The 22756-nt window shown below is 45.5% G+C and overlaps 1 protein-coding gene across 1 annotated transcript in view; it reads left to right on the forward strand.

Annotated features, from left to right (window-relative positions):
• Positions 1-3100: 3100 nt before the first annotated feature.
• Positions 3101-22756, forward strand: part of TNFAIP8 (TNF alpha induced protein 8) — a 132999-nt gene continuing 113343 nt past the window's right edge. Inside the window, exon 1 of the mRNA XM_045486657.1 lies at positions 3101-3249. Within this exon, the coding sequence (XP_045342613.1) occupies position 3249 (1 nt within the window). The 5' untranslated portion in view covers positions 3101-3248. The remainder of the gene's footprint in view (positions 3250-22756) is intronic.

Raw genomic sequence — 22756 nt, forward strand, 5'->3', positions numbered from 1 at the left:
TGGTTATTGGGGTTAGGCCGGGTAGGAAAGGAAGCCAACTGGGAGAAATACAAGTCTATGTGAGGTTAAAGGAAGAGTCAAAAATCAGGTCAAGGCTGAGAGACTATAGTTGGAATATAGAATACTGAAGATAGATGATAGAATCTTTACATAGGTAAATATAGAAAGGGCTCTGGGCATTGCTGTTTTAGGGTGCAGTTGGGAACAAGGCAGATTACAGTGAAGCAATTACTGGGGTCCAGGTTGTAGCCACCATGACATCCTGGCTGACTCACAGCAGTCAAGCAGATGGTCTCCTCCTCATCAAACACTTTGTGCTTTGTCCTAAGTCATCAAGTTTACACAGGGCAGATACATTACTAGAATTCTCGGTAGGTGGTGATGAATATCACTGCTCATGGGTATTCAGGGATCGTTTCTAATTATTTGGAGGTGGGGAAGGATGGGAGTGTACAAATTCTTCATCCTAATTTAGTTGCATCACTGCCGACTCAAAAAGTGTTTAGAAAGTAAGTGCCTTTGTCCCTCCCTCTATTAGGCAGCACCACCAAAGACTGAGCTTGCCAAACCAGAAACCCTGTGAATCAACCTAGATGACTCTCCTGCCCTCAACCCCCATATCTCATCAATTTCCAGGGCCTGCATGGGACTTCTTCTTTCCAACCACTTTTTTAGGCCTTCAGTGTCTGTATTCATTTCCCACTACTGTCACAACAAATTACCACCAATATAAGGTTTTAAAACAACAAAAATTTATTATTTTACAGTACTATAGATACAGTATTGGTCTCAACAGGATAAAACTAAAGTGTCACCTCAAGAGCTGAGTTCCTTTTTGTAGGCTCTAAGGGAGGATCCCCTTTCCCTGCTCAGTTGGGTTAATGACAGCATTCACTTCCTTGTGGTCGTAGGACTGAGGTTCACATTTTTTGTCGGCTGAAGTCCAATCCCAACTTTAGAGGCCATCCATTCCTGGGCTCCTAAACCAGGTCCAGTTCCTCTCATACTTTGAATCTTGTTCAAAGTTCACTTTATGGAACTCACATAATTATTTTAGATCCACTCAAATAATCCAGGATAAGCTCCCCATCTCGTGGTCTTTGAATTTAATCACATCCACAAAGTGTTCCAGAGATTAGGGAGTGGACGTGTTTCCTAGATTCATTATTCTGCCGACCACAGGATCCCAACCTGACATATTTCAATAACTTCATAAGCAAGTTTCCTGGCTCTGGCATTCTCCACGCTGTTTTCAGATTAACCTTTCTAGAACAACGAATGACATGTCTCCCATGATTTAAATGCTTTACCCAGGGTAAATTAATGCTCTTTAGCTCCCATAGGAAACAAAACAAAACAACCAAACAAGACACATTTGGATTTTGCCTCTCTTGTTATTTTACTTTCATTCCAATCTACACTTCATTTGTTCCCAACCCTTCTTAATACTTGAAAAATGCTTCCTGTGCCCATTTCTGCACCTGACTCATATTCCTTCTCCTAAACCCAGCTCAGACATCAATCACCTCCTTCAGGAAGGTTTTCCTGACACTCCCTTCCCCATAGCTATAAACACAGGATAGTGTACTTTTCTAAACACCCTTGAACCTTATGCATATTCCTATTTGGGGCATTAAACACAAATGTGTTGTGATTTTCTGGTCTAGTTCACCTACAAAGTGTTTACGTTTGTGTCTCCCAGCCATACTGTGCCACTCCTAAATGTGTAACGTTGGGCAGACTGTTTCACTTCACTATGCCTTCTCTTTCTCTTTGTGAAGGTAGCTATAGGATCTGTGAGGATTAGAACGGTGACCTGCACATACTAAGTTTTGCTAATATTAATATTCCCAACCCTCTCCACAGAGCCACCTGATAGGAGGTGTTTAATGGGTGTTTGTGGTATGGATGGATTCATCGTGCTCCCATTAAGGTCAGAACCTTCATGCACTGCTACCCCGGGTCAGGGCTCCTCAGCAGAAGTAAGGCCCAGATTCTGCCCCATCCCCAGAGGGAGAGCTAGCCGTTGGCCCCAAAGGCAGAAGTCCTAGTGAAGTCCGTGGAAGTGATTGAGACCAGACTAACTCCCTAGGAGCCAATTATCCTTTAACTGTAACCTCCGTGAATGGAAAGCAGGAATAATGAGTGTGTCAGACATCACCGGGTAGACTTGAGGCTAGTATAGGCTGAAAAGACAAAAAAAAAAAAAAAAAAAAAAGGTGGGATTATGGGATTTGGGATTTAGGTGCTTATATATAGGGATATTTCTCATCAATACTAGTGGCAACTGACACCAACAGTCATGCATATCTGTTTCATCTAGGCAGGGTGTAACCATGCATGAGCACATCTAACCGTCTCAACATACTGTGAGGCTGGTATCTCATTTTTCAACTGAAGAAACAGAGGCCCAAACGTGTCCCTCAAGCCACCTGCCCCCTCCAGTGTATAGGTCTCTCCTTCCAGTCCGGATTCAGCTCCCAGGCCGTTGCCTGGCCCTCCTCCGCGTTCTAGGGAGCACCTGCCGCCCCCCCCCCCCGGGGTGTCAGGTTGGGTTCGCCCCGTCCAGAATACCCGGTTCCTCCTCTCAGCCCCAGAGCCTCCTAGATCATTCACCTAGCCCTGCTGCCCTACCTCTCCCGCGCCTTCTCCACCTCTCCTCTCCTCTTCGCGCCGGCTCAGCACGGGGATTCCGAGCCACTCCTCCCACCTCCGCCCCCGCTCTTATAGCTCCTTCTGGCCCCGCCCGCGGCATTATAGCTCCTCCCACACCCTGTCTCGGCTCCTCCTACCTTGCGAGTTCGGACCTCAGCCTCCTGGCTCCGCCTCTCAGCTCCGTTCCGATCGTTTAGCCTCGCCCACATCCCCGCCCATGGCCTCTCCTCCCCGGCGGGCTCTGCCCTCACTCCCTTGGCTCCTCCTTTCAGCTCCGCCTCCGACTCCTAGCTCCTTATGGCCCCGCCCCAGACCTTCTAGCTCCTCCTCCTGGCCCCGCCCCGACTTCCTAGAGCCCGTAGCCCCGCCCCTGGCCCCTCCTCTCCCCCCGCCCCGGCCGCTCCGCTCCTCCCCGCGCCCGGCCCGGTCCGCCCCGCCCCCGGCCCCTGGCTCCTTTTCTCCCGCCGGCTCAGGCCCGCGCTCCGCTGATCGGTCCGCGGAAGCCCGCGAGCGTTCGAGCCGCTAGGGAACTCCGCGCCGTCAGATTTCCAGGTTCGCCTCTGTGTCCTGGCGCCACCGCGCCCTCCCTTCCGAGTAAGTGCCTCCCGGGCGCGCCGGTCTCTCCCACACCCTCGCGGGGCTCCCCCGGCCTCTGGGCTGCGGGCTGCTCCTGGGGGCGCGCTTTCCGCTCCCCTAGACTTTCGGGAGTGAGTGGGTGTGAGTGGGTGCATGTGAGCGAGTGTGTGTGTAAGTGTGTGTGCAGGCGCCCACAGCTCCGGAAACTCCCCGGAGTTTTACCCAGCTTCTCCGTCGCAGCGACTAATCTGAGACCTCCAGCTAGCAGCCCTTACCGACTTGGGCCGACCCCTTAACTTCCACCTCTTGCCCTGAGTCCCACTCGCGATTCCTTCCTTCCTTCCTTCTGTAGACGCGGCCCCCGCTATGTTGTCATGCCTGCCTGCTAAGAGCTCATCCTGTCCAGAGGACTGCCCGGGTTATCACGATGCCCCAGATTGCAGACCGAGATGCTGGCCTGAGATTGTAATCCTACCCTGCATTGTAAAACGGGCAGACTAGAGTTTTTGCCTTGAGATCGTTTGGTGGAGATTTGCTTTGAAGAAGAAAGGTGTGTGTGTGTGTGTGTGTGTGTGTGTGTGTGTGTGTGTGTCCGTCCGTCCTTGTGCCCGCTCGTGTGACACTCGAGCCCAAAGCACCTGATGAACATCTGATGAATGCCTTCGGACCCAGGGAAGCTGATAAGCATGTTCAAGCCAGGCTGACCAACCAAACTTTGACATTTCTGAAGGATGTTTATTGATTTAGTGAGACAGTAATGCTAAAGCCAGCTAATTAACCAAAACACAGCACTCGGTAAAAAGGGCAGTAACCTGCGGGATCATGGAAGGAAGGGGACAGTATTGGAGAGCCTATTCTTGCAACAAAATCCTTGATTTACTTAAGACTGATAATTCCATGCCTCTGTAAATTATTTTATTGGGGGTGGGGTCAATACTACCTCAATGTAGGGTACATTTCTGCATTAAAAAAAGTTAGGGGCGCCTGGGTGGCACAGTCCATTGAGTGTTCGACTCTTGATCTCAGCTCAGGTCTTGATCTCACAGTCCTGTGTTCAAGCCTAATGTTGGGCTTCTCACTGGGCATGAAGCCTACTTTAAAAAAAAAAAAGTTAATTTAAAAGTTTAATTTTAATCTGTACTTGAATCCAAGCATAAAATGATTCCCTGGTTGCTGTGGTTCCATCCAATTCTAAGTCTCTGAATTCTGTATCTCGCTTTATTCTTGCTATGTTCTTGCCGTGAAAGTAGAGATCCCCATAAAATTTCCACACTTCCTTGATAAGAATTCATTTAAGACATGCTGATATGGAGAAGACATATCAAATAGAAAATTTTCATTGAGGTGTAAGGGTGGCAGAAAACTTGGTGGCTAAAGGAAATCACCGAAACAGAGCAGCCTTTAAGTTGCCATTGTCTCTTGGCATATGAATACACGAGTTGATAAATCACTTTAAGTGCTGCTTATCACAGCAGATATTTTTATCCTGGTTTCAATCCTGTGTTAACACAAAAGTGTTTCCACAGCGTTTTAACTAAGGAAACATTATGCTGTGAAATGTAAGCATATGACTCCATCTGTCTTAAAGGAAAGAAATAATTATCACACTTAATTAAACACCTGGAAACATTTATTGCCACCTTCTAATTAGATCTGTCATGGGGAGTTAAGTCAGCAAGTTATTGCTAATATTCTAGCTGGTAACACAATTAGCTTTTCTGTAGATTTTTGGACGGCTGTTTCCCCCACCCCCATACCCATTAATTGCCTCTTCCGTCCCTTGCCCACCTTTTGAGTTTTTACCTGTAATTTGAGTAACTTGTTTGGGACAGTGAATTCTGCCTACCCTCCTGTAAAATGTGAAAGCTTTAGATATTGGATGTTTCATATTAACTGTTTTGCATGAACAGATGTAGGCCTCCTTAGCCATTATATTCATCTAGGTTATCTGATAATAAATCACTGAATAGAAGAAAAGTATAGTGATTCTGCATGAATGGGCCCTTAAAATTTTTTTTTCTTTAAGGGAGGCCTTTAATCTCATGTGCCTTTTGGTCTAGTGTGTTTAAATTCAATGAGAAAATGGGTGGTGTGACCTGGAAAATCTCATCTTCGTTGTCCCTTAATTTTCTGTTTCTGACTAGATTACCAGATAGAGTCTTCATCTTGGTAGTGATGTGTTGTGAGCACAGGCCGTTGTGGGTTCCCAACAGAATGGAGGAAACCGAGGGTGAACGTGTACACCACAAGGACCAGAAACAGAGTTATTTTATGAGGTCTGTTCTCTGCAACTCTTTGCTCTGTTGAAATTGGAGGAAAGGATGTGTGGAGAGAAATGATTGCATCCAAACAGTACTCATTAGGAAATGCCATGTCGGGGGAGGAGTCAGTTTCTAGATGGTTTATGGCTCCGGGTAGCTTCACAGAGCTGATCCTTGCAATGGAGACTGCCACATGGCTGGGCGCTATAGAGGTCTTGAAGTTAATTGATCCACCTAATCCTTTAATGCTTGGGACAGCCTCTTGGAACGAACACATTTCCTCCCGGAAGATTTCAAAGATTTCATCGGTGCTCAGTCAGAACGGAGTATTGTTTCCGTACCTCACAGAATTGTCTGTTCCCCATCCCCTCCATCTTGGCACACGTTGAAGGGATTGGACGTGGGGTCACCTTCAGAAGGCAGGGGAGGATCAGTGATAACACGTAAGGGCCACCTGTTTTCTCACGGAGGGGAAAGGGAGCGTTAGTGTCATCCCAGGACCAGGAACGCTGCTTTGGGCAACGGGGCCATGCACAGGGGCCTACCTGGATAAAAGAGTGGCCAGTGTCCCCTCACGTGGCATTCTCAGAGCCTGAGCTCTGATACAGAAGTTCAGGGAAGCACTGGGTGTGGTGGTAGATTAACTTTTATCACCTCACCCCTCCTCACGCTGACCACATCCTGCATTTAATACCAAATGCGCACAGTAAGAACTCAACAAACACTAGAAAGGAGCTTTGAACACCCGAACCTGTATGTTTTCCTGTGGGTAAAAATTTACTTTCCACTCTCCTGTCCCTGGTTTTGATGACTGTGGCCCTGGAATCTGAGCCGACTGCAGTTTCTAGACTTTTGTCCATCAGTGGTGTTTACCAACAGCTGAACATGGATGATTTTTCAGGGTAAAAAAAAAAAAAAATTCAGTGAACCTTGTTGCAAAATGTAAATGAGATCAAGTAGTATCCAGTGGACATCAGTTGGCATCCCACAGTTTGGTGTAAGAGGAGGAAATGAGCTACAAGTGGAGAGTAGATAATTCTAGAAACGAGAGGCACCAGGCCCTTTAGAGACCACCTGGCCGGTGGGTCTACGACCATAACTTTTGCTGTTGTACAAGTCTGGAGGTGCATCCCCTCAGGCCAACTTGAAGGAGGGGAGCATCATTCTTTCACACAGCAGGGATTTATTGAGCTCCTACTGTGTGCACAGTCCTGCATTACCCTCTCATGTTCACACAGAGGGTTCTAGGGTTGTTGGAAACTTAGGAAGATGTTGGTAGGAACAGGCAACTGCCCCAGGTCTCTTGACAGTGGCAAAAGTGGGTTTAGAATTCTTCTGTTTCACAAAGTACAGGCACTTCCTTAGGATAAGAAGAACCATTTTCAAAATGTTTTAATTTCACAGTAATAAGAAACCCAGGGACGCCTGGGTGGTTCAGTTGGTTATGCATCTAACTCTTGATTTCAGCTCAGGGCGTGATCTCATGGTTTGTGAGTTTGAGGCCCGAGGAGGGCTCAGCGCTGACAGCCTGGAGCCTGCTTGGGATTCTCTCTTCCTTTCTCTTTCTGCCCCTCCCCCACTCATGCCTGCGCATGCTCTTTCAAAATAAACATTAAAAAAAAAAAAGAAAGAAACTGAAATAAGCACATTCCTTCTGATGTCTTTTTCAAAAAACCAGCAGTATAATTGTGATAAGCCTGATTCCATAGGACTTTGTTTCCTTAGCCTTTTATGTCGGGCAGAGAAGTTACCTGAGAAACTTGTTTTAAAATGTCATAGGCTGTGCACTAATCACTTAATACCCACCCATCCTTTTTAGAGGGCTGCTTTTTTTCTAGAAGCAGGTACTTAGGGTTCAGAACCAAGGTAGCAGAGGTTCAGAACGATCTGCAGGGTTAGACGGGCCTTGACAAATTTGTTTGCCCAGCGTTGTGCTTTTTTATGTAGAATGAGAGGGATTCTAGACCGACAGGACGGTATTTCTCTCAAGGTGACTGGGGGCCAGGGGTGCAATCATCTTCCCCACCATAAAAAAATGGGTGAGAGGTCACAGGAATGGGCCTCTGCTCGAGCACCCCAAGGTGACTTATAAACAAATTGAGGTTTGTTTCTTTAATAACAGAGAATGGAATGAAATCCAAAATTCCACTTGTTGTAGTTTCCGTAAACATTGGAAAAAGGATGATTTTTAGTTTAGTCACGAAGTGGTTGGTTCACATGAGTCTGCGGGAATCAGCTGTTCGTGTCTCAGCCACACTGGCTGTGTGACTTTGGACAATCCACTTAACCTCTCTGGGCCTGTTTCTTCACCTAAAAACTGGGGATAGTATTTACATCATAGGTTTGTTTTGTGGATTGAAAAGCACAGTGTTCCTCTCCTGTTGTCCAGTGTGCAGAAGGCACCCAGAAAGCAGTGGGGTTTTCTGGCTTGGCCAAATTGGTCTCATTTCAAGAGGATGGTGTCTGTACTGGGTTATAGCAGAGTGGAGAGGGAGAGTGATAACTTGTACCACATGTGCTTTTAGCCTGAACTTTCTTTCTTTTTTTTTTTTTTCCTGTAATGATGCCAGAGGAGCCCAGAGAATGGGGTGAATATAGCACTATTTCAATGATTCCCAGCTGCAAGGTCATGTGATTATAGAGCGAAATCTTGCTGCTCCCACTCAGGCTAAAGAGAAAGGAGCCAAAGCAGGGCATCTGGGTTTTATGTGTCTGAGCATGAGAAGAGCCACGACATCCTGGTAGCCTCCCCATGCATGAGGGAAGCTTTAAAAATCATGTCGCAGGGGTGCCTGGGGGGCTCAGTCGGTTGAGTGTCCGGCTTCGGCCCAGGTCATGAGTTCGAGCCCCACGTCGGGCTCTGTGCTGACAGCTTGGAGCCTGGAGCCTGCTTTGGATTCTGTGTCTGCCTCTCTCTCTGCCCCTCCCCTGCTCGTTCTTGTTCTCTCTCTCAAAAATAAAGAAACATTAAAAGAAAATTTAAAAACCTGTTGCAGTTCAGAAGTGAGCCTTGGGTTGGCCTTTCACCCCTGGAAGTCCTTGTTTAAAAGAGGTAACGGATGAAACCAGATTATCCAAGACAGACAGGAAGATAGGTCTCAACGGCCCTTGATGTTGCAAAGGGACTCTTGCTAGCATGTCCTCGAGGAAAGTTGTGAGGTTTTCAGAGGGCAGGGATACATCTTCGGGGCTGTCCACTGGGGCAAGGTCTGCTGGGCACACTGCTCTCTCTCTCTCTCTCACTCTCTCTCTGTCTCTCTCGCAGGGCACGCAGTAAACTCACATGTGTTTGAAAGGAGCCAACCTTCTCCTCTCCTGATCATTATTAAAAAAAAAAAAAGTGCACCTGTGCAGCTCAGTCGGTTCAGCATCTGACGCTCGGTTCACCGTGGCTCAGGTGCCGATCTCACGGTTTGTTGAGATCGAGCCCCACGTCGGGCTCCGTGCTGACAGGGCAGAGCCTGCTTGGGATTCTCTGTCCCCTTCTGTCTCTCTCTCTCTCTCTCTCTACCCCCCTCCCACTCGAGCTGTCTCTGTCTCTCTCAAAATAAATAAACTTAAAAAAAAAAGGAGTTTTCTTACAATATGACTGTCCACCAGAGTGAAGGAGGCAGGGGTTGTGGTGTGTGCTCTTGGAGACCTACTTGTCTTCGTCCTTCCCCATCTCGAGCCCTGGAGCTGACTGTTCAGGCTCTCTCTCTCTCTCTCTCTCTCTCTCTCTCTCACACACACACACACACACACACACACACACATCCACACACGCAGATACAACTGAGGAATTCTGCAGAAATGCCAGTCTTGTGAGAAAACCTGCAGAAGCAATGTTGGCGACAGAATGCAGGTTTGATGAATCAGACCTTCAAGAAGTCAAGTGTCCCACTTGGTTGCAACCACTCAGTGATCAGGAAGTAATTCCTTTGTTTTCCTTGCTCCTCTCTTTAAAGAGATGAGGTCGTTTTCTGAGAAATGGCTGGTGTTTGATTAAATACTGTCACCACCCTAGGGCAGAGCAGTCGGGTTTAGTGACAGGAATCCCTTTGCCTCCGTGAAGGGAGAGGCCCCCAGGAACCCACAGAGTGTACCTGGGACAGGTGAATGAGCTTACACCTCCCCTCTTAGCCACTTTGCTCCTTTGCCTTTCTGGCCTGGAATGGTCAATAGTGCCTCAGAGAACGGCTGGTATCACTTGCCAGGGTAAGAGACCATCTGTCAGTAGGGAGGATGCAGGGGGTCCCTGCCCTGAGTGCCCTAAGTGGGATGGTGGTTATCTGTGCAGCCACAAAGGTGATACACCAAATGAAACGAACTTTTGTAGTGTGCTCCCAAGCTGACTGCGAGTCGAAATCACCTGGGACCCTGGACACAAAAGGTGCAGATTCCTGGGCCCCACCTACTATAGGATCACAAAGGCTGGGCCTGGTAATCGGTATTTTTTTATGTTTATTTTTAACTTATTTTTGAACACCAGCAGGGGAGAGGCAGAGAGAGAGAAAGAGGGAGACACAGAATCCAAAGCAGATCCCAGGTTCTGAGCTGTCAACCCAGAGCCTGACATGAGGCTTGAACCCATGAACTACGAGACCGTGACCTGAGCTGATCTTCGACGTCCAATCAATGCGCTACCCAAGTGCCCCTTTGTTGTTGTTGTTGATTTTTAGTATTTATTTTTGAGAGAGCGAGAGAGAGATACCAAGGGCAAAGGAATGGCAGAGAGAGAGGGGGGCAAAGGATCATAAGCAGGCACTGACCACAGAGAGCCTGATGTGGGGCTCAAACTTGAACCACAAGATCATGACCTGAGCCCAAGATGGACGAAGTCCTAGGCACCCCAAATCTGTATTTCTTGACTGATGCATTACAATCTCAAACCCCCTAGCCTGGGAGACCAGTTGTTTTGTCTTGTTCTATAAAGATTAGTCAGGCAGCAGATACCTGTAGGGTTGTTTTTTGTTTGTTTGTTTTGGAGCGAGGGGTGCTTTTGGCAGTGGAAAGAGCAAATCTCTTGAAAGCACAGCATGGCTTTAAAGTTTAAAGAAGATTAAAATGAACTCGCACAAAATGAACACCTGTGTACCCATCCTGAGAAATAGCAAAGTGGTTTTTCTAGTAGGCCTTCACCGGGTTGAGAAATGTTGACCCAACGATGAGGTCAGAAACAAAAAATAACAACCAAAACCAATAGTGGTGTCCCACGACGAGATAAAGGAACTGAGAGCCATGAAGCAGAGACATCAGGGAATGTGCTCAGCGTTCATTAGTTAAAACTCTAGATATCAAGTCAGTGGCTATGCTGACATCATCGGCTAGTGTGCCGGCAGACTGGAGGCCATCTCTTGGGGCTTTGTTGATCACTCATGTAGGATGGACGTGCTTTTTTCAGGAGTGGCAGATGCTGGGAGGAGCTCCAGGCCCAAGTGGCCTGTTAGGCCTACCCTAGGCCTCCTCTCTATCATGAGGTCCTGTTCCCAGAGTGGCCCTCTGTTTTCAAAAATGGTGGGCAAAGGGAAAATGGAGAACAGGCTGTTTTCTCTCTTTGATGCCATTTGCTATAACTTCCTCCTCTTCTCCTTTTTCTCTTCCTCCGCTCCCCCGCCCCTTCCGCCCTTCCTCCTCTACCTCTTCCTCCTCCTGCTTCTTTTTTAGATTTCTTTTTCTTTTTTGCATTTTGAGTTGGGCTGGTACTTGAGACTTTCTCCCCTATTTCTGAATTCTGGTCACTTTTCAATTTATCATTCTAATAAGGGCCATGGAGAATATTAAAGGTCTGCCACCGATGATACATACTAGTAATTTTAGTAGAACCACTGTCTTTCCCTCTAGGTTTAGACGTTTGACCAGAGACCAACAAGGATGGAAATGGACCAATCTGAGTCACGCTTGAGCCCTTCCTCTCTAGGCAGCATGCCAGGGGGCCTTCGAGCCTCGCAATGTGGGGAAAGGGGTAGACGGACGAGGCCGGATGGTGGCTTGCAGAGACCGAGAGCGAGGGCAGCGGATTAACCAGCCCGGTCTTCCCGATAGCCACGTGGACTCTGGGTTCCCTCCAGGCACACCCCTAATTTACCTTCAACAGTTCTGTTCCCTTTTATGGTTGCCCGTGGCGTTTGTATATTCATGATAATAAATAGTATGCTGTATCGCTGTATCAGTTTGCTGGCACTGCTATAACAAAACCAGACTGAGTGGCTTTAACAGCAGGTGTGTGTTTCTCACAGTTCTGGAGGGCCGAAGACCAAACTCAAGGTTGATTTCTCCTGAGGCCTTTTACTGTGGCTTGCAGGCCGCCACCTTTCTCTTGTTTTCTCACCCAGCCTTTTTTTCTTTTTTTCCATGTGCTTGTGTCCTTGATTTCTCTCTCTTTTATTAAGGACGCCATTTCTGTTACATTCGGTCCCCACCCTTGTGATCTCATTTCCCTTTAATTATCTCTTTAAAGGTCATATCTCCAAATACCCTTATGTTGGGAGTTGGGGCTCCAAGCTATGAGTTTTTGGGGAAGCAGTTCTATCTAGAACAACCACTTTTGTAAAGGATATTACAAATATGATAGTGTCAGGGTTTATGTTTACTATGTATCATATCCAGAAATCATGGTTATTATTTTTCACTTTAAACAATTACCTTTTGAAAAAATTAAAACATGAGGAAAAAAGTGTTTTTTTTTTTTCTGTTTATCAACTTACTTACTGTATTTGGGGCTCTTCATTCTTTAGTGTAGACCCACATTTCCATCAGGTGTTTTTTTGTCTTCCAGCCTTTAGAACTTCCTTTATTATTTCTTGTTGCTCAGATCTGCTGGCAACAAATTCTGTCAACTTCTTTTGTGCATGTGCCTTTAATGTCTGTGTGTCCAGTTTTCTCCTTAAATGTTTATTTATTTATTTTTGAGAGAGAGAAAGAGGGAGAACACAAGGAGGAGGGGCAGAGAGAGAGGGAGACAGAATCTGGAGGAGGCTCCAGGTGCTGAGCTGTCAGCACAGAGCCCAATGCGGGGCTCGAACTCACAAACCGTAAGATCATGACCTGAGCCAAAGTTGGACACTTAACCAACTGAGCCACCCAGGCACCCCCAATTTCCCTCTTATAAGGACACCAGTCATATTGTCTTAGGGCTTACCCTGACGGCCTCATTTTAATTGAATCATGTCTTTAAAGATCCAAATCACCTAATATAGTCCTGTTTTGAGGTACTGGGGTTAGGGCTTCAACAGTTGATTTTTGGAGGCTGTAACAATCAGGACACTTTAGGTGGCATGTAAGAAAATGCCCCACTAACAGAGGTTTGAGCGGTAAAGTCATTAACTTTATAAACAGAGTGCAGTCTGGGGTTTGTCCCATCCGAGGTTTAACCAATGGCTCAAATCACCAGGAACCAGGTTCTTTTCGTCCTTCCCTCTCCCATCCTTAGCATGTTACCTATTCTAATGCAGAGTTGCTGCCTCATGGGCAGAAAATGGCATGCTTAGCAACAGGCATTGCATGCTGTCCCCAACCTCATTCAAAGGCAGGAAGTGTGTGTGTGTGTATGTGTGGAGGAGAGATACGGGGCACAGAGAGGGTGGTGATAAATCTGTTCTGTAGTGTCCATCTCTTTACATCCGGGGGGTGAGATCTTTCTTGAAGTCTCCTCAAGCCTCACTGGGCAGAACTGAGTCAATGGCTACAAACGAAGCCGTGAAAGTGAGTAGGAGTTGTTGAGAGAAAACTCTCCGGTGGGAGGTTGGCTGTGGCCATAGGAAGAAGGGAGAGGACATGATGAGGCCCCAGGTTCCCACGCTATAGAAGCTGTGTAACTAAGGCCATCGCTATTCCTGATAATAATACAACCAGGTTTTATTGGAATTGAAACTAAACACCCATGATGAGTAGTTGGGAGAAAAACAGAAGATGTGAGAGGTGTTGAAAATCACATATACTTAATTACTACTGGCAGTGACTTTTTAATGCTAAGGGCCATGAGTTTATAAAAATAGCCGTACTTACTTTGGAGATGGCACCCTACATCCAAACCTGGAAGATGTCCATCAAATAGAGAGGTCTTCGTGTTCCTGGAAATGCTCATGACCACAATAGCAGTAATCATGACCATTTATCGAGTACTTACATGGGATCAGCCACTGTGCTGAGTGCCTCATACGTGTTATTTCGTTTCATTTTGATAATAGATCTGTGAGAATGGTATTAGTGTTTGTTTTTTAAAATTTTTGTTTGATGTTATTTATTTTTGTGAGAGAGAGAGACAGCACAAGTAGGGGAGGGGCAGAGAGAGAGGGAGACACTGAATCCGAAGCAGGCTCCAGGCTCTGAGCTGTTAGCACAGAGCCCAACTCGGGGCTTGAACTCACAAAGTGTTGAGATCATGACCTGAGCCCAAGTCGGACACTTAACTGACTGAGCCACCCAGGCGCCCCGACAATGGTATTAGTGTTAATCCGCATTTACAGGTGAGGAATTGAGTTTGGGGAGGTTAAGCAAACCCCCAGATGGCTGGTGGAGCTGGGATTCATACCCCGGAAGTTCAACTGCCTCCCTTAGGTGTGCTCTGAGCTGCCACAGGGCAGTCCTTCTCCATAAAACTGCTACAAACTCCCTCGTTTTCTGGGAACTCGCAAAGGCTGTTACCTCCCCGGCCAGCCAGTGTCTCCTTCATGGATAAAAGTCCTGTGATTATTTCAGATGTAATTCACATTTCAGAGTAAGAGTGTGGACCTTCAGAACCCATGGAATTGCACCTCTCAAGTGGAGAAGGTTAACTTGGATGTCCTATTTTGTATGGGGAAAATGACAGACGATGTAAATAAACCCAGAGAAATGTATCTTCTGTCGTTGGCTCGTGCAGCAGAGTGCCAGTCTGAGTATTGGTAAATCTGCCCTCGGGTTTATAGAGTGTTGCGTGAGGCAGATTTCCTAAAAGCTGGGACAGCTTCTTGACAGTCACAGTGCAGAGTCTGCACCCTGGGGAATACCTAGGCAGCTAGGGGTTGGCCGTAGTAGGACTGTGTATGCTTCTTGTCCCTCTGGTGGCTCTGATGCCAGCAACACAGCACGGTCACTGCTCCAGTGTCCCGTCCCCACAGCTCAGAACCAGCGCAGACCCCGTGAGCCTGTATTTCTTCACTCATTTCCTGACCTCATGTTGCTAAAGCTCTAACAACACCTTGCATGTGACAGTTCAGTTAGATTTTAGGATTGCTAAAGTTTTGGGGGAAAAGTTTTGTTCATTTGCAGCCTGAAGCTACTGTTGCTAATAGCTTGCCTGGGGGCGCTAAGGGAGAGAATAAGGGGTGTAAATAATTATGGGAACTGGAAGATGTATGCTGAATGTTACAACTTTGAGTCAAGTGGTGACTCTCACGTCTGTAAGAACCCAGTCGGTATCCAACAGCTTTTGGCTATTCCAGTAGGCATCCAAGAGGGTTTTTTTTTTTTTTTTTTCTTTGCAACAAGGTGTTTTTATTAAAGCATGTCGACAGGACCCCTAGGCAGAAAGAGCTGCCAAGAGGTCATTTTATAAAGTTTATTTATTTATTTTGAGAGAGTGAGAGCATGGGGTGGGGAGACGGGCAGGGAGAGAGAATCCCAAGCAGGCTCTGCACTGACAGCACAGAGCCTGAGGTGGGGCTCGAACCCCTGAACCATGAGACCATGACCTGAGCCGAAGTCAAGAGTCTGATGCTTAACTGACTTAGCCACCCAAAGCTCCCCGCCCCGCACCCCCCCCCCCCCAGGTAATTTTGAATTGACATTGCCTTCGGCATATTTTGGAGCACCCTATTTGCTTGTGAAATGTTATAAGGGAAGTTTTAATCAGACCATTATAGATGCAATCATTTACTTTAAACATGAAAGTTTCACTGAAACAGAAATCCTTCCTAAGACACCAGCTCCCAGCCAGTTTGTTCCAGGGCTCCTTTGTCCTCTATACCTTGGAATCTCTTCCATCAGTTGGCTCTTTCTGTGCTGACACACCTTGATTTTCTTTAATGCTTTTTTTTTTAAACCTTTGCATTGTAAAATAAAACATAAATACCCAAACCCACAGAAAACAAACACACACTTGAGTGACTTTACTGTAACAGGAACGCTCATATAACCATCACTCCAGGCAAGAAATAGCATTTGGCCAGCCACACCACAAGTGCCTTTGCGTACCCAGCCCCAGTCACGTTCTCCTTCGTCCCTCCAAAAGTAAATGCCATCCTGACTTTTATTGTAATCACTTCCTTGGATCTCTTCATGGTTTTATCGCCCAAGCGAGCAGCCTGACCCAACAAGAGTTTAGTCTTGCTCATTTTTTAAAAAACTTGTAATCTCTTGTAATCTACAGATTCCCTTAACATCCTCCCCCATTTGAAAAAAAAAAATGTATATATTTTTTTTGTTATTGTTGAAGGAGCTGGGCTGTTTGATCTGTAGAGTTTCTCACAGTGTTGATAACAAGAAAGATGTGCACTCTTGGTGAGGTGAAGCTTGTGCCTTTGCCCACTATTTCCTGCATCTGGGTCCGGAGACTTGATCACACTCAGGTTTGATCCCTTTGGCAAGATTACAAGTGTTGTGGGGTTCTTTCATGGAAGGCTTCTTCCACTCTTTTTTTGCCTTTAGCGACTGTTGGTCCTCAGTGTCTGGTTCCATTCGTTCATTGGCAGTTGCAGAATGGTATATTCTAATTCCACCATTTTGGTTTTATTTACTAGTTGGAATCATCTTATAAGGATAGACTCCCCTTTTGTCTGGAATCCCTGTTTTGTTTTGTTTTTTAATGAGATATTTCAGGACTATAATCCTGACACTAGGGATGGTCGTTCACTGGAGTGGTCATTGTTTTTAGGTCTTTTTACTAATCAGAGCTGGGAAAATACATTCATAGACATATAAACATCTATCTAGAAGCATATGTACACATGTAAAAATAAAATACACTGTGAGTTCATATTGATAGTTCCAAGGCAAGTTCAAGACGGTAAGCTTTTGTTCAGCCTCTTTTATATTACATTTGTTATTCCTTTCTTCCATGCTTAGAATCCTGGTATTTTAGTCACAGGGGAGATAGAATGTCTTATAATTACCTATTTTGATTGTCCTGTACTACACATAAGCAATCTCCAAATAATCAGGTTTGATTAGCAAAACAGTAAAAATCATTTCTTTGGCATATGCTGTAGTCATTCCTCCCCAGTTTTTTCATGGTTGTACTATATCTACATTGTCAGATCCTATAGCCATTATATATTGAAATCTCCCTTTTAATACTCATTTAGTTTTATTCCTGCAGGTAACTTTGTATATGTTGCTTATTATCAGTATGTTTAGACATTTTGATTGAAGCCCTTTCTCTGATCAGTTCCTTAGGTAATTCCCTGATTTTTGTTTGTTTGTTTGTTTGTTTCCCTAATTTCTTTTTTTCCCCTGATTTCTTTCTCTCTCTCTCTTTTTTTTTCTTTCAGGTTTTGGTTGTTTTTTTTTTAATTTAATTTAATTTTTTATTTTTTTAAATTTACATCCAAATTAGTTAGCATATAGTGCAACAATGATTTCAGGAGTAGATTCCTTAGTGCCCCTTACCCATTTAGCCCATCCCCCCTCCCACAACCCCTCCCTTAACCCTCAGTTTGTTCTCCATATTTATGAGTCTCTTCTGTTTTGTCCCCCTCCCTGTTTTTATATTATTTTTGTTTCCCTTCCCTTATGTTCATCTGTTTTGTCTCTTAAAGTCTTCATACAAGTGAAATCATATGATTTTTGTCTTTCTCTGACTAATTTCACTTAGCATCATACCCTCCAGTTCCATCCATGTAGTTGCAAATGACAAGATTTCATTCTTTTTGATTGCCGAGTAATACTCCATTATATATATATGCCACATCTTCTTTATCCATTCATCCATCGATGGACATTTGGGCTCTTTCCGTACTTTGGCTATTGTTGATAGTGCTGCTATACATATGGGGGTGCATGTGTCCCTTTGAAACAGCACACCTGTATCCCGTGGATAAATGCCTAGTAGTGCAATTGCTAGGTCATAGGGTAGTTCTGTTTTTAGTTTTTTGAGGAAACTCCATACTGTTTTCCAGAGTGGCTTCACCAGCTTGCGTTCCCATCAGGTTTTGGTTTTTTTAATTAATTAATTAATTAATTAATTAATTAATTTTATTGTCAGGTCAGCTAACATACAGTGTAGTCTTGGCTTCAGGAGTAGATTCCTGTGATTCATCACTTACATACAACACCCAGTGCTCATCCCAACAAGTGCCCTCCTCAATGCCCATCACCTCTTTTCCCCACCACCTCATCCCCAACCCCATCAGCCTTCAGTTTGTTCTCTGTATTTAAGAGTCTCTTATGGTTTGCTAAAAGATTTTACTTTAAGTCATCTCTGCACCAAACATGGGGCTCAAACTCACAACTTTGAGATCAAGAGTCATATGCCCTGCTGACTGAGCCAGCCAGGTTTCCCATCCCCTAATTTCTTTTTTAATAATCTTTTTTTTTTTTTTAGTTTTTATTTATTTATTTTTAGAGAGAGGGAGAGAGTACAAGTGAGGAAGGGGCAATGAAAGAGAGGAAGAGGGGGAAGGACAGAGAGAGAGAATCCCAAGCAGTCTCTGCACCACCAGCCTAGAACCGGATATGGGGCTCAAACTCACCAACCGTGAGATATGACCCCAAGCAAAATCCAAGGCTTAACAGACTGAGCCACCCAGGTGCCCCTTCCACCCCCTAATTTCTTGATAGTACTTTGTGACCTTTACATTAATGTCCTTGGACCACATTTTCTTTACTTGAGAATCTTAAATACGTTTCTCTATTTTCTTCTGACCAAGTATTGTTGTCAAAATTCTGATGATGATAATTTAGTTTTCTATCCTTCTGTATGACCTGTTGTTTCAGCACTGCTGAGAACCTCAGCTTTGTGCCTATTTCCTTCCATCTATTATCTACATAGTCTTCCAATACAATGATTAGTGAGTTACAGTGTTACCAAATCCAAGTATATAACTTGGCCTGCCCTGGTGCCAAATAATCGCTGTCTCCTCTTAACCGAAAATAAGCCACTTAGTGTAAGTATAGCTTTTTATCTTTGTAACCTAAGCTCTACCTTGTGAAGTGTACAGAGTTAGCGCTAAATATATACTTGTTTATGAAATAAACGATGCGGAAGGATGTGGGTTTTTCCCCCTTCCTTTTTAGCCTGTCAGGAACTGCCCCGCCTCTTCAGCTCTTTTCCTCCAATCAGGCGCGGCTTTTCCCACACACCTGTGGCGCCCATCAGCCCTCGCTGTCCCTGTGCTCAGGAGGTCAGGTTGTGTGGCCGTGTTGTCAGGTTATTACATTTCCAAGATAAGCACACTGGGAACCCCAAAACAGGGGTTCTGCCCCCTACCCCAAATGCTTCTGTGGCCCCATGCCTGCTTGCACTCCTGGTTGACCATACCTTGACCTCTTACTGTGGGTTTTAAGGCCCGGGCCCCTAGCATGTGGCGCCCAGACCCCAGCCTCTCAGGGTACCTGAGCTGCCACCTGTCCCGTTTCTTTCTTGGCTGACCTTTTTGTTCTTCATGGCTTGGCTGCCAGAACCCATGGCAGAATAGCAAGATGGATGCCTTGGCCCACATGAGATGCCAGATGCCTTTTGTTCAACATAGGCACTGTATTTAGTTTAGGTTTTTTTTTTTTTTTAATTTTTTTTAACCTTTATTGATTTTTGAGACAGAGAGAGAGCATGAACGGGGGAGGTTCAGAGAGAGATGGAGACACAGAATCTGAAACAGGCTCCAGGCTCTGAGTTGTCAGCACAGAGCCCGACGTGGGGCTCGAACTCACGGACTGTGAGATCATGACCTGAGCCGAAGTCGGACGCTCAGCCGACTGAGCCACCCAGGCGCCCCAGGTTTTTTTTTTTTTTTTTTAATGTTTATTTATTTTTGAGAGAGAGAGAGAGAGAGGGAGAGAATCCGAAGCAGGCTGGGCTCTGAGTTGTCAGCACAGAGTCTGACACTGGGCTCAAACTCAAGAACGATGAGTTCATGTCCTGAGCCCAAGTTGGACACCTAACCGACTGAGACACCCAGGTGCCCCTAGTTTTGAAAAATTAAATGCCAGTTAGTGGCCAAAGCTTCTACGGCTCACTGCTGAATCTCCCCCTGCCCCTCCCCCCAACATCAGTCAGTCACATAATTTATTGATCTGCCTGCCTCCTGAAGACTGTTGAGTTTGTACCCTCTGACCTCTGGTATCTAAAGCTTCTCAGAGCATTTGCCATATGGGCATGACTGTGGGCTGTCCATTTATATGCCTGGCCTGCACTAGTCCACAACATCCTCACCCTGGTTCTTTTTGTTAGGCCCTGGCCGGTGGGCCTTGCAGAATATTTTTTCCCTTCCCTCTTGAGCCCATTAGTGTCATGTGATGAACAGGAAAAAAAAAGTTGTAATATGTAGCTTTTACAAATATTCACCCTACAAAAGCAGTGATAAGAAGGTTCCAGAAGCAATGGAATAGTGACTCATCTCCAGTGAATGTGACCATTGAGGTGATCTCGGGAATACAGAAGATCGAAACCCCATAGCCTGGAACACATCAGAGAAATCTCACTGGTAACAGGAAGTCAGTGATAGGGAAAAGCTGCCCATGACATGAGAAGTTACTCTGGTTGCCTCACTGTTCTGTTCTTGGTCAGTAGCCCTGAGGTGAGGAACTTCCCTTAGGCTCTCCACTCCTGTGGCTGGGTCCACGGGAGACAGCTCACTGGCCTGACTGACCCTTGTGAGTTTTTCCCCAGATCTAACTTCTCCAGTATCAGTCAAAACAATCCTGGGAATGACTCCTTGCTCCCAGCAATGTCCAGAGATTAATATGGATTTGTGTGAAAACATAAGCGTATTTTCTCTTCTGCTCTTATTAATTCAGCAGAAACCATGCTGAAGGCTTTTTCTTCTTTTCCTGCCCCTAGCTGCCTGTATTTTTGCCTTTTGCCTCTGGTTGGCCCACGGGTGAACCCAGCTATGGTGGTGTAGACTCCATATTTATTGAGCACCTACTGTGTGCCAGGCCTTATGCTACGCTTTTATGTATGTTGCCCAATCCTAGGTTCTGTTATTATTACAGACCTTTTAAAAACTGGGAAATTGAGACCACAAGAGTCTAAGTCATTACCCAAGTCAAAGGCAAAGCTGATATTTAAATCTATTGGTTCTTAACCACACAGCTGTACTTCCTTTTGCAAAAACACAGATTTTACCTAGCCAACTTGCAGGTGCTTGCCTTAAGGGACAAAGCTCTGGGCTGGGGGTTAGAAGGTGGAGCTGGCTACTCTGTGACATTTAGATCTGCAACAGACTTTTCTCAGAACTTCCCAAGATCCCTGATTTAGACTTGGTAGCATCAATGGGAGGGGCAGTGGGGAGTAACACAAATAAGTCTCTAGAGTCTCAACACCTTGGGTAGCCCCAAGTTTGAAAATGCACAGGTGAGAGCTGCCGTCTTGTTGATAAGTCAGCAGTGTTACAAGCACCTCAACAGGGGACAGAAGAAGGAGGTGAAACTCAAATGTGTAAATTCTGAAATCTGGTAGACATTCTAGTAGTGAATTTGGTGGAAAAGGAAGTTAAAATGACCTAAAAATAAGAACTCTGAATTTCTTACTGTTTGTACTGTCTCTGTAATTGCTCTCGGATTGCCCTTTTTTTAATTTCCTCTGGATGACCGCGTATGGCCACTTAGGTTGTGCACTGCACAACTGCAGGGGACACTGTTCACAAAGATTATATTTAAATGGTGCTTCTGAAGCTGTGCAGCGCACAATTGGAAAACCTTATTTTGTAGATCTTTGTTTTTTTAATTTTTAAATTCTTTTTTTTAAATGTGTGTTTATGTTTCACAGAGACACAGAGTACACGCGCACGTGAGCCAGAGAGGGGCAGAGAGAGAGAATGGGACAGAGTATCCAAAGCGGGCTCTGCACGGATAGCTGATAGCGGCAAGCCGTATGTGGGGCTCGAACTCACGCACTGTGAGATCACGATCTGAGCTGAAGTCAGAGGCTCACCTGACTGAGCCACCCAGGTGCCCCTCTTGGTTTGAATTTTTAATTGAAGTATAGTTGACATATTATATTAGTGTTAGGTGTACAACATAATGATTCGACAAATATACACATTGCAGAATGTTCACCATGATAAGTGGAGTTACCATCTGTCGCCATACAAAATCATTACAATTTTATTGACTATATTCCCTGTGCTTTACTGTTCATCCTCATGACTTATTTTATAACTGCAAGTTTGTACCTCTTAATCCCCTTCACCTATTTTGCCTGCCCCAACCCTACTCCCCCATCCTTTTTTTCAATAAGCATTGTTTCTACCCAGGGGTAGAAATATTCTAGACAAATTTTGCTCACATGGCCTTTTTTCTGTTTTAATGTTTATTTATTTTTGAGAGAGAGAGAGAGACAGAGACAGAGTGTGATCCGGGGAGGGGCAGAGGGACAGGGAGAAACAGGAGCTGAAGCAGGCTCCAGGCTCTGAGCTGTAGGCACACAGCCCGACGCGCGGCTCGAATTGACGGACTGTGAGATCGTGACCTGCGCCGAAGTCGGACTGTTAACCGACTGAGCCGCCCAGGCGCTCCCCTCTGGTCTTTTTCAAGTAACAAGAGGAGCCTGCAGCTGTACTGTCTACCGGAAGAAGCCCTGAGTGAGGCTGTGGAGTTACTGGCTGTGTGATCTCGCGAGACATTCAACCCTGTGGGTCAGAATCCCCACTTCTAAGAAACGTAAGGTGTGGACTGTTTAATCTGGAATCCCTCCCAGCTCTGAAATTCTATGATTCTGATTATTATCACCTGCGCTGTGCGTTGGCATTTTAAGCCTGTAAACCAGGGAGGCTGACGCCACCGGTGGAGCAAGAGGGGAGAGCTGTGGGACTCTCTGGAAATAATGCTGTACTGCCCAGTGTGGAATGAGGGATTCAGTTCCAGGGTCTCGGAAGGCAGGACTCTGGCCCTGAGTCTTTCCAAGGAGGCTCCCGGGCTGCAGAAAGTCCTGAGATACTCCTGTGAGTGAATTTAGTTTTAGATTATCTTTATGCTCCCCTTCATTTCCAAGATAAGCGATTGTTAACTATATTAACATATGAGGAAATTTGCTGAATTATGTCTTACACAAGAGAGCCCATTTGCATCTATCTAAGACGCTGATACAAGTAGCCACGAGTGAATTCATTTTGGGACAAAAAGAGTTCATTACAGTGTTGATTTTA

Source organism: Leopardus geoffroyi, chromosome A1, assembly GCF_018350155.1.
Source record: "Leopardus geoffroyi isolate Oge1 chromosome A1, O.geoffroyi_Oge1_pat1.0, whole genome shotgun sequence".
In the NCBI taxonomy this organism is placed as follows: domain Eukaryota; kingdom Metazoa; phylum Chordata; class Mammalia; order Carnivora; family Felidae; genus Leopardus; species Leopardus geoffroyi.